Below are 12307 nucleotides of genomic sequence, written 5' to 3' on the forward strand. Positions count from 1 at the left end.
TAATATTTTCTTCAAGTAAGGTAAGAACATGATCTCAACACCTCATAGGGTAAAAAAGTGGTCCAATTACCCCCTCCTTCTGATCTCCAAGGGAAATATTTCATATTATTTTATCACTTTTTGTGTCTATTTGCCCCTGTATTTTTCACTAATATATTTATCTTTAATAATTAAGTCCTAAATGTCATATACCACCTCTTGACTCATCACTCCAGCCACTGTGGATGGAGAAACATCCCTTCCATATACAATTACCTCAAAATCATTTTCCCTTTTTCCATTCTTTCAAAATAGTGCCATCCCATATTGTGTTTAGAATGGCAAGATTGACAGCATTGTTCACCTTCTAGTATATATTCCTAAGATAAAAAAAAAATATATATAAATTGTTATAAAACTTGGCATTTTAGTTACTATTTCTATATATAGAATATTATCTCCTTGTTATTATTTCTCATCATTTTTATTATTATCTCTTTCAAGACATTCTTATGATCATATGTTTACAGGCAATATTGAGAATTTTAAGCAAATGTTTTTAAGGGGACATTTAGAATTGTTAAGAAAACATCTTGCAATAAAATATTTTTCATTTATTTTTCTGTGTGTTGTGCTTGCAATAAAACATTTCTCATTTATTTTTCTGTGTTCTTTGCAGAAAAATAAATGAAAAAAATATTTTAATGCAAGATGTTTTCTTAATTCCATAATTATTTTGGTATGTGTATTTTTTTAAAAGATTTTTTATTATTTATTTAGTTGACAGAGACAGCCAGCAAGAGAGGGAACACAAGCAGGGGGAGTGGGAGAGGAAGAAGCTGTCTCATAGCAGAGGAGCCTGATGTGGGGCTCATCCCACAACGCCAGGATCATGCCCTGAGCCGAAGGCAGACGCTTAATGACTGAGCCACCCAGGCGCCCCAGTATGTGTATTTTTAAGAATGACAATAGGCATACATAGGTTCCTGCATATTAATTCTCCAGTTCTCTAAACTTTTCAAACTAGAAATCTTTCATGTTTCGTTGCTTTTTTTTTTTTTTTTTTTTTTTTTTTTTACTTTAGTAGATTTGTTTCTCCAGCATGTCTTCAAAACTTTTACTTAATCCACAGGGTGGCTGTGTGGCTCTGTTGGTTAAGTGTCCAACTCTTGGTTTCATTTCAGGTCATGATCTCCGGGTCTTGAAATTGAGCCCTGTGTCAGACTCCCTACCCAGTGGGGAGCCTGCTACTCTTTCTCTCTTTGTCTCTCTCAACCCCTCCCCCAACTTGTGCAAGGTGTCTGTCTAAAAACTAAATAAATAAAACCTTTCACATAATCATTTTTATCATATACATAGATGTATGTATATGTCTCTCTATATATTTGCAAGAGCCTTTCTTTTATACTCATTTCCTCTTATTTATCTAGTGGTATTTCTATTGTGAATTAATAGCATTTCATAATTTTTTGAACATAAGAATCCTATTAAAAAATTCTTACTGCATTTTCCCAAACATTTTGGCTCATTTTATATTTGTGTATGAGTGTAAGTGTGTGAATATGTCTGTGTTTGTGTACACATATACATAACTATTCCTTTTTCTTGTGGGAGACTTCCTTAAAAGTCTGCTATCATTTGGCTCTAGAATTAAATTTAAGATAAAATACTACATACTGTGTAGAGCTTGTACACATATGATGTCAGTGGAGAAATCATCCTCCCACCTCCATGAAGAGTTAGGATCTTATTTCCTTTTTCTCCAATTAAGTGACTGACCATTCCTTTATCTAAATTCATTTTTCAAAGGGTCCTGAACTATTTTATTTCCCATTTTGCCTTTTGATACCTGTTCTATTTTGACTTATACATTGTTTTTATCATGATGATTTTTGACATTTAAGAGGCAAAGGTGACAAATATATGTGATAAATTCACACACTGATCTAGAATTGGAAAGTTTTAAGTACAAGAAAACAAAAGAAAGAAATGAGTAATACAAAGCACCATAGAGTAGTGTGCATCATATAAGTATTAGAGAAGCAGAGAGACATGAAACGAATGCTATTTGGAAGAACTCAGGCAGATTTGTGAAAGCTATTTATTTAGTGAGCTATTATTTGGGAAAGTTAGATATTTAGTTGAAGGGTCTACTTGAACTGTATCACTCAGAAACTGGTTGATGAGGCAGAGGAGAATGATTTCCTATAAATGGTACTTGACGATAATGATTCATTCAAGGTTTCAGAGCAGATGGAAGCAATACTTTTACCTGACTTCAAAGATGTTTGATTAGATGTTACTGCGAAAAGAGGACTCAAGAAGGAAATGTTTCTCCTTAACAGAAGCTGATAGGCTGCTGCAGGTTTAGAAGTAAGTCTTAGATATGAAAGAAAAGTGATCCTTTATGAATCATAAACATTTGTTCTTAAAATAACCATATAATGTATGTATTTATATTGATTTTCTATGTAAATATTTGAACACATATCTGACTTCCCCAATACTTGTGTTTGTGTACAGTAGTAAAGCATACTTTTCCTAATGAATTCTTTACAAATATATATGGTTTTTTAAAATAACTTTAAAGATTTCTTAGAAAAGATTTAGGTTACTAATGCTTCCATCTTCAAATTTTAATCTCTGGGTCAAAAAACAAGTTTTTTGTTTGTTTGTTTTTGGTTTTTGTTTTTGTTTTTTTTCCAAAATAGAAAAGTACAGTTATTCGTTTAAGAGTTGTAACATCTTAAATAATACACAGTATGATTAAAATTATACATTATAAAGAGCTTCTTGTTCTAAACTTGACTTACTTTTCTGTCTGCTTGTAGGAAAATCCTATCAACGCCCCATGGAAAATTATACTCAAACATCAACTGATTTCATCCTCTTGGGGTTGTTCCCACCAACAAGAAGTGGCCTATTCTTCTTCATTGTCATCGTTCTTATCTTTCTAATGGCTCTGTTTGGGAACCTGTCCATGATTCTCCTCATCTTCCTAGACACCCATCTCCATACACCCATGTATTTCTTACTCAGTCAGCTCTCTCTCATTGACCTAAACTACATTTCTACAATTGTCCCCAAGATGGTTTCCAATTTTGTGTTTGGAAACAGGTCTATCTCTCTCATTGGGTGTGGGGTTCAGAGCTTCTTCTTCTTGACTTTAGGAGGGGCAGAAGCATTGCTCCTGATATCTATGGCCTATGATCGTTATGTGGCTATTTGCTTTCCTCTTCACTATCCCATTCGTATGAGCAAAAGAGTGTGCGTGCTGATGATAACAGGATCTTGGATTATGGGCTCAGTCAACTCCTGTGCCCACACTGTATATGCCCTCCATATACCTTACTGTCGATCCAGGACCATCAATCATTTCTTCTGTGATGTCCCCGCCATGTTGACTCTGGCCTGCATGGACACCTGGGTCTATGAGTACACTGTGTTTGTGAGCACCACCCTCTTCCTTGTGTTTCCTTTCATTTGCATTGCATCTTCCTATGGCCAGGTCCTCCATGTGATCTGCCGCATGCAGTCAACAGAGGGGAGGAAGAAGGCCTATTCAACCTGCAGCAGCCACCTCACTGTGGTGACTTTATACTATGTACCTTTTGCTTATACTTATCTACGCCCAAGATCCTTCCGATCTCCAACAGAGGACAAGGTTCTGGCTGTCTTCTACACCATCCTGACCCCAATGCTCAACCCCATCATCTACAGCCTGAGGAACAAGGAGGTGATGGCGGCCCTGAGAAGAGTAATTCAGAGAATCTGATTTGTAAAAATATAGACAAAGCTCTTTGCATATGTACCCAACATTTGGTTATAAGTCCATTCATCAGTGTACAGTAACTAAAATATTATTTTGTGCTTAGAATGCAAGAACTAAAATCAGAAGGGAGGACAATCACTCTTGTCTGGACAAAACTGTCTTGCAAATATATCTGTAATTATAAGGCTTGTCAGGATGCCTGGATGGCTTAGTTAATTAAGCATTGGGATCTTGATTTTGGCTCAGGTCATGATCTCAAGGTTTTGGGATTGAGCCCTGCATCAGCCTCTGCACGCAGTGGGGAGTCTGCATCTCTCTCTCTCTTTCTCTATCTCCCTCCGCCCCTCTTTCACTCTCACTCTCTCTTTCTCTCTCTCTTAAAATAAATTAAATCTTAAAAAATTTACAAGCCTTTTTTGTTGTTGTTTTTGGTTTTTTACTCTTCATGGTACTTTTTCTCATAAATGTCAAATGAACTCATTTTTTTGCTAATATGTTCTCAATGGAAATGGTACTTTTTCATGTAGAAATGAAAATGGTAACTGTCTTACTGAAATTGTCATTCAACATAACAGTTCTAGTATTTTCAATTTATTTTCAAATATATCTAAACAGACAAATAAATGTTTCCTGAATGTCTAGATCTAATTAAAACTCAGACAACTTCTTTTCTTCTCATGGCTGACTTGTACCTTATCTGTGCCAGTTATTTTTTTTTTTTCAATTTAGGGTAATTTAGCTTTAGAAACATTTAGCTGAGATGTCATCAGGTATTCTAAAGCCCTTATACCATTCTGAACAAAATGTAGTAAGTTTATGGTTCTTTTAGGGAGATGAATCCTAGAAAAGTGATTTGTACCAGGTATTCTTCAAGATCAAGTATGAGGACTTGGATGTGTCAACAAAGATAGAGAAAGTGGGGTCAAATGATAAGATGAGTGGGTCAAAAGTTTAGTGTAGTTATTATGAATTAGGAATTTCAAGGACATTCCTATAACCACTCCCCAAAACTAACCACTGTTACCCTTGTTCGATCATGTCTCTCACATGAGAGTTTATTTTCCACTCAGTACATGTCATAGTTTTACTAAAACATGCTGAGGGGAAGTTCGCTTCTATGCACCAATTTTACTCATTGGTAAATCACTTTTCAAAACTTGTGCCACTATTAAATACAATAAAAAATCTCTCAGGGGAACATCCAACTCAAGTAGAATGCCATTACTACTCACCAGTGGTAAATGAAGAAATGGTCTTTACTTTTTTTTTAATTTTATTTTTTATTTTTTGTTAAATGTTTTATATATTTTCTTTTTTTTACTTTTTTTATTATATTATGTTAGTCACCATACAGTACATCCCTGGTTTCTGATGTAAAGTTCGATGATTCATTAGTTGCGTATAACACCCGTGCACCATGCAATACGTGCCCTCCTTACTACCCATCACCAGCCTATCCCATTCCCCCACCCCCTCCCCTCTGAAGCCCTTAGTTTGTTTCTCAGAGTCCATAGTCTCTCATGCTTCATTCCCCCTTCTGATTACCCCCCTTTCTTTATCTCAACATTTGCTGCAACATGGAGGGCACTGGAGAAGATAATGCTAGGTGAAATAAGTCAAGCAGAGAAAGACAATTATCATATGATTTCTCTCATCTATGGAACATAAGAACTAGGAAGATCGGTAGGGGAAGAAATGGTCTTTACTTTCTTAGGTTTGGCCGAGAGGAGACAGGTCACAGCCCGAATAATTTACAGGGCACAGCACAAAGTGAAAATATGAGACTTCTGGTTCAAAAAGCAAGAAAACATGCCATCATTTCTACTAAAATATAAAGATATTTTTTCTTCAAAATTAATTAATACTTATTAAATACAGCACACATAGCAAACTGCATTTTTGTGTCATAATTTTATACATAATAAGTAGTAATACACTGTTCTGTGATGCCCTAATTGGTCATAAGATATTCTTGGCTCACTTTTCTCCAAATATGATTTTACTGAAATTTATACTTTTAAGAACTTCATTTTTCTGTAAATATGAGGGGAAATCAGAGGGGGAGATGAACCATGAGAGACTATGGTCTAAGGGAAACAAACTGAGGGTTTCAGAGGGGAAGGGGTTAGGGGGGATGGGCTAGGCCAGTGATGGGTATTAAGGAGGGCAAGTAATGCATGGAGGGCTGGTGTTATATGCAGACAACAAACCATGGAACATTCATAAAAAACTAAGCATGTACTGTATAGTTACTAACATAACATAATAAAATTTAAAAAAGTAAAACAAAATAAAATGATAGAAAAATATATAATTGAAACTGCTAGTCACTGCTGGCAAATGATAAGCTGCAATTAATTTTTGCTAATTTTTAATTTTGAGAAGAGTGTTTATACTTATGTTACTGGAACTATTTGGAGTATTTATGTGCAGTGAAAACATTGAACTGAATGTCCAATGCATTATATCCAAATATAAATTTTAGTACAAGTAGATTTGATTTTCCTCCAGGAGACAGGTGTTTGAAGAAAGTTCTCCAATATTTTATTTCACCCATTAATTTATACTTAAGTCTGCATTTGTTTTTAAATAAAAATTTAATATATGGCATTTTAATGAATCCTTTCTAATTTCTGATAACCCGTGTTCTTTATATAGAATCTGGAAGTCACTTCATGTTTCAAAAACCCATTTACTAATTTTACTACCATGTCTTCAATGAGAAGGCAAATTGCGGTTATTTTTTTCTTTCTGGTTTCTGAAACTTTACAGGAAAAGTATTCTATCAATAAAATTTCATATTAATTTTAAAAATTTTAATATTTATTTTTAAATTGTCTATTTATTTGTAAGCCTCTGGTTATTGACTTTGAAATGTTGCAGCACTTTTTAAAACTATAGATTTTGGATTATTTTATTAATTCTAGTAACTTCCCAATATACTTTATTCCAATAACAATGTGTGTGCTTTTATTTTGTGATAAATATTGATGAGGATTCCTGCTTAAGCTCCATAGCATTTCCTGTACTGACTCTCAAGCAAGATAGTTAATAATGTTGTAAAATACACAGGAATGATCTTTAGGATGGAAGTCATCCTGTACCCCCACCATGAGGCACTGCTGTTGCCAGGCACAGCTCCTTCTCTCTCCTGGCTGTGGCTCCTTCCACCATTATTGTTGCCTCTGCAGCTGCTGCTGTCATCGCTGTCACTAATCTGGTCCCAGTTCCAACAGAGCTACTCCCTTGGGGTCCTGTGGCACCTTGAGCAAGATGCGTGTGTTCCTATGAGGAGACTGGGGGGACTGCTGTGTGAGCATGCTGTCTGAGCCCATATGTACAGGCCCTATTGCTGGGCCAAAATCACATGCCAATGCTGCCCACCCCCCCAGCTCCTTTGCTCTCATGTTGACTCAGAGAGAAAATTGTTAAGAACTTTAAGATGGCAAAAACAAGGCATTAAGCCAACCAGGAACCTTTCTGACTGTGGGATTCTGAGAAAGTTAGAATGAGTGAATAGGAAGGAATTGTTATCATGCAAACCAGGAAAATAATTGGAATATCTGCTTTTTGTCAGTGTTATCACTAATAATAATCGGAGGGTATCAGGAATTTGGCAGAAATGCTCCAAAAAGAATGTTTTTTTAAAATAATATTTTTTATTATATAATCTTAGTCACCATACAGTACATCCCCAGTTTTTGATGTAATGTTCCATGATTCATTACTTGCGTATAACATCCAGTGCACCATGAAATACGTGCCCTCCTTAATACCCATCACCAGCCTATCCCATTCCCCCAAACCCCTGCCCTGTGAACCCTTCAGTTTGTTTCCCAGAGTCCATAGTATCTCATGATTCCTTCCCCCTTCTGTTTACCCCCCCTTTCTTCTTCCCTTTCGTCTCCTACTGATCTTCCTACTTCTTATGTTCCATAAATGAGTGAAACCATATGAATATTGTCTTTCTCTGCTTGACTTATTTCACTTAGCATTATCTCTGCCAGTCCCATCCATGTTGCAGCAAATGTTGAGAAATCGTTCTTTTTGATGGCTGAGTAATATTCCATTGTTTATATGGACCACATCTTCCTGATCCATTCATCTCTTGAAGGGCATCTTGGCTCCTTCCACGATTTAGCTATCGGGGACAATACTTCTATGAATATTGGGGTGCAAAATGGCCCTTCTTTTCACTACGTCTGTATCTTTGGGGTAAATACCCAGTAGTGCAATGACTGGATCATAGGGTAGCTCAATTTTTAACTTTTTAAGGGACCTCCACACTGTTTTCTAGAGTGGCTGTACCAATTTGCATTCCCACCAACAATGTAGGAGGGATCCCCTTTCTCCACATCCTCTCTAACATTTTTTGTTTCCTGCCTTGTCCATTTTTGCCATTCTAACTGGGGTAAGCTGGTATCTCAAGGTGGTTTTGATTTGAATTTCCCTGATGGCTAGTGATGTGAACATTTTTTCATGTGTCTGTTAGCCATTTGTATGTCTTCATTGGAAAAGTGTCTGTTCATATCTTCTGCCCATTTTTTATTTGATTATTTGTTTCTTGGGTATTGAGCTTGAGAAGTTCTTTGTAGATCTTGGATACCAGTCTTTTATCTGTAGTGTCATTTGTAAATATCTTCTCCCATTCTGTGGGCTGCCTCTTAGTTTTTTTGACTGTTTCCTTGACTGTGCAGAAGATTTTATCTTGATGAAGTCCCACAAATCCATTTTTTTCTTTTGTTTTTATTGCCTTTGGCAATGTGTCATGAAAAAGATTGCTGTGGCCAATGTCGTAGAGGTTGCTGCCTATGTTCTCCTCTAGGATTTTGATGGATTCCTGTCTTACATCGAGGTCTTTCATCCATTTGGAGTTTATCTTTGTGTATGGTGTGAGAGAGTTGTCAAGTTTCATTCTTTTGCTTGTAGCGGTCCAATTTTCCCAGCACCATTTATTGAAGAGACTGTCTTTTTTCCACTGCATGTTTTTTCCTGCTTTGTCAAAGATTAGTTGCCCAAAGAGCCAAGGGTCCATTTCTGGGTTCTCTGTTCTGTTCCATTGGTCTGTGTGTCTGTTTTTGTGCGAGTACCATGCTGTCTTTGTGATCACAGATTTGTAGTACAGATTGAAATCTGGCAATGTGATGCCCCAGCTTTGTTTTTCCTTTTCAACAATTCCTTGGCGATTCATTGCCTTTTCTGGTTGCACAGAAATTTAAGGGCTATTTGTTCCAGTTCTTTGAAAAATGCATTGGTATTTTGATCAGGATGGCATTGAAAGTATAGATTGTTCTGGGTAGCACAGACATTTTAACTATATTAATTCTTCTGAGCATGGAATACTTTCCCATCTTTTTGTGTCTTCTTCAATGTCTTTCAAGAGTGATTTGTAGTTTCTAGAATATAGATCCTTTACGTCTCTGGTTAAGTTAATTCTGAGATAATGCATGATTTTTGGTGCTATTGTAAATGGAATTGATTCACTAATTTCTCATTCTTCAGTCTCATTGTTCATGTATAGAAATGCAACTGATTTCTGAGCATCCTTATCTCTTACAGCCAGTAAATAATGAACTAAATCAAGAGATCTTGATCTGTTGTTGGCCCTGATATACAATGGCCTTAGGGAAGCCACACTATGTCTCTGGACTTAGTTTGCTAGAAAGCAAATGGAGGCACAGTATTGATAGTTTCAGTAAATGCTATGTGGGCGGCAGAATACTGGTTCCCCATTTCTAGGTCCTTGGCTGAGACATCACCTGCAATTAAAAAAAAAAAAAGGATTCAGAGGAGACCAAACAAAAGATTAATAACACATTCTATCTCCTGCATATGGAGAGACTATGAAAAACTGAGTAACACCCTGAAATTGCCCAACCCATTACTTTAAATACCACCTTTAGATAAAGATAAAACGTGGTAGGAATGGGATGGCCAATTATGGGGGTTATCAGAAAAGGCAGAGTAAACCATAATATGGTTGTTGTGCAAACTTAAGTCCCTGGCTTCTCCATTAATAAGAGTTCCTAGAGATGTGTCCATCCTTCATTTACTGGTACAGAGAAAAAGACAACCTTACAAATGAAAATGCCCTTAAAAACATGTATGTGTCTTACAAAAGGGTAACTTCTACTCTAGTTTTCAGTGTTTTTGTATGTCCACTGAACTCTATTTTTTTGTTTATTTTGTTTATTTTATTATTTTATTTTCATTTCATTTCTTTTTTTTTTCAAGTTTCTATTTAAATCTAGTTAAAATATAGTGTAATATTGGTTCAGGAGTAGAATTTTGTGATTTGTCACTTATATATAACACCCGTGGGCTCATCACAAGTGCCCTTCCTAGTAACCATCACCCAACTTGCCCAATTCGTTGCCGACCTCCCCTGCAACAACTCTCAGTTTGTTCTCTATAGATAATAGCATCCTATGGTTTGCCTCCCTGTTCTTTCTTCTTCCTTCCACTATGTCCATCTGTTTTCTTTCTTAAATTCCTCATATGAGTTAAATCATATAATTTTTGTCTTTCTTTTACTGACTTATTTCACTTAGCGTAATACACTCTAGCCCCATCCATGTGGTTGCAAAAGGAAAGATGTCATTCTTCTTGATGTCTGAGTAATATCCCAGTGTGTGTGTGTGTGTGTGTGTGTGTGTTCCAAATCTACTTTATCCATTCATCAGTTGATGGGTATTTGGGCTCTTTCCATAGTTTGGCTATTATGGACATTACTTTTATAAACATAGGGGTGTATGTGCCCCTTTGAATCACTCAGCTTGTATCCTTTGGATAAATCTTAGTAATGCAATTGCTGGGTTATAAGGTAGTTCTATTTTTAACTTTTTGAGGAACCTCCATACTCTATTCCATTGTGGCTGCTTGAGCTTGCATTCCCACCAACAACGTAAAAGTGTTCCCTTTTCTCCACATCCTGGCCAACATCTGTTGTTTCCTGTGTTAATTTTAGCCATTCTGACTGGTGTGATGTGGTACCTAATCTTGGTTTTGATTTGCATTTCTTGATGATGAGTTGTGTTGAGTGTCTTTTCATGTGTCTGTTAGCCATCTAATGTGTTCTTTGGAAAAATGTTTATGTTTCTGCCCATTTCTTAACTGGATTGTTTTTTCTGGGCATGTTGAGTTTGATAAATTCTTTATAGATTTCAGATACTAAAAAAAAATCAGATAAGATATTTGAAAATACCTTCTCCCATTCTGTAGGTTGCATTGTAATTTTGTTGATAGTTTTCCTCACTGTGCAGAAGCTTTTTATCTTGATGAAATCTCAATAGTTCATTTTTGCTTTTCTTTTCTTGCCTTCAGAGACATGTCTAGTAAGAAGTTACTATGGCCAAGGTCAAAGAAGTTGCTGCCTCTGTCCTCCTGTAGGATTTTGAGGGATTCCTGTCTCACATTTATGTGTTTCCTGCATTTTGATTTTGTTTTTGTGTATGTTGTAAAAAAAAATGGTTCATTCTTTTGCATGTTGCTGTCCAGTTTTCCCAAAACCATTTGTCGAAGAGACTGTATTTTTTCCATTGGATATTCTTTACTGTTTTGTTGAAGATTAGTTGATCATATAGTTTTGGGACCATTTCTGGGTTTTCTACTCTGTTTCATTGATCTATGTGTCTTTTTTTGTGCCTGTGCCATACTGTCTTGATGATTCACAGCTTTGTAATACAGCCTGAAGTCTATAATGGCAATACCTTCAGTTTTGATTTTGTTTTTCAAGATTTCTTTGGCTATTCAGGGTCTTTTGTGTTTCCATACACAGCTTAAGATTGTTTGCTCTAGGTCTTTGAAAAATGCTGGTGGCATTTTCATAGGAATTTCATTAAATGTGTAGATTGCTTTGGGTATTATACACATTTTAATAATATTTGTTCTTCTAATCCATGAGCATGTAATGTTTTTCCATTTCTTTGTGTTAGCTTCCATGTCTTTCATGAGTGTACTCTCATTTTCAGGGGAGAGATCTTTTCCCCTTTTAGGTAGCTTTGTTCCTAGGTGTCTTATTGTGTTTGAAACAATTGTAAATGGGATCAATTCCTTGATTTCTCTTTCTGCTGCAACATGTGTGTGTATGTGTGTGTGTGTGTGTGTGTGTGTGTGTGTATATATATATATATATATATATATATATATATATATATATATATGATTTTGTATCCTGGGACTTTATTGAACGTGTATATAATATTAGAAATTTCTTGGTAGTCTTTTGGGTTTCCTACGTGGAGTATGATGTCTTCTGTGAATAGTGAAAGTTTGACTTTTTTGCCAATTTAGATACCTCTTATTGTTTTTTGTTTGTTTGTTTGTTTTCTGATTGTTGAGGCTAGAAGTTCCAGTAATTTGTTAAATAACAGTAAAGATAGTGGATATCCTCATCTTGTTCCTGACTGTAGAGGAAAAGAGCTCATTTTTTCCCAATTGAGTATTATGTTAGCTGTGGGTTTTTGGTATATGTCCTTTAAGATTTTGAGGTATGTTCCCTCTGTACCTACTTTGCTGAAGGTTTTTATCAAGAATGAATGTTATCCTTTGTCAGAT

General features: G+C 35.8%; 1 protein-coding gene across 1 annotated transcript; it reads left to right on the top strand.

Moving 5' to 3' along the window:
• The first annotated feature begins 2830 nt into the window (after nucleotides 1–2830).
• LOC148110173 (olfactory receptor 2L8-like) lies at nucleotides 2831–3754 on the top strand. The gene has a single exon (XM_087861909.1). It carries the CDS (start codon nucleotides 2831–2833, stop codon nucleotides 3752–3754), a length of 924 nt encoding a protein of 307 aa, XP_087718035.1.
• Nucleotides 3755–12307: the final 8553 nt, after the last annotated feature.

This window comes from Ursus americanus, chromosome 5, assembly GCF_024610735.1.
Source record: "Ursus americanus isolate L20-20 chromosome 5, mUrsAme1.1.p, whole genome shotgun sequence".
NCBI lineage: Eukaryota > Metazoa > Chordata > Mammalia > Carnivora > Ursidae > Ursus > Ursus americanus.

Excerpts from the sequence above, each read along its gene's own strand:
- LOC148110173 (XM_087861909.1), top strand. The coding sequence starts at position 2,831 with ATGGAAAATTATACTCAAACATCAACTGATTTCATCCTCTTGGGGTTG.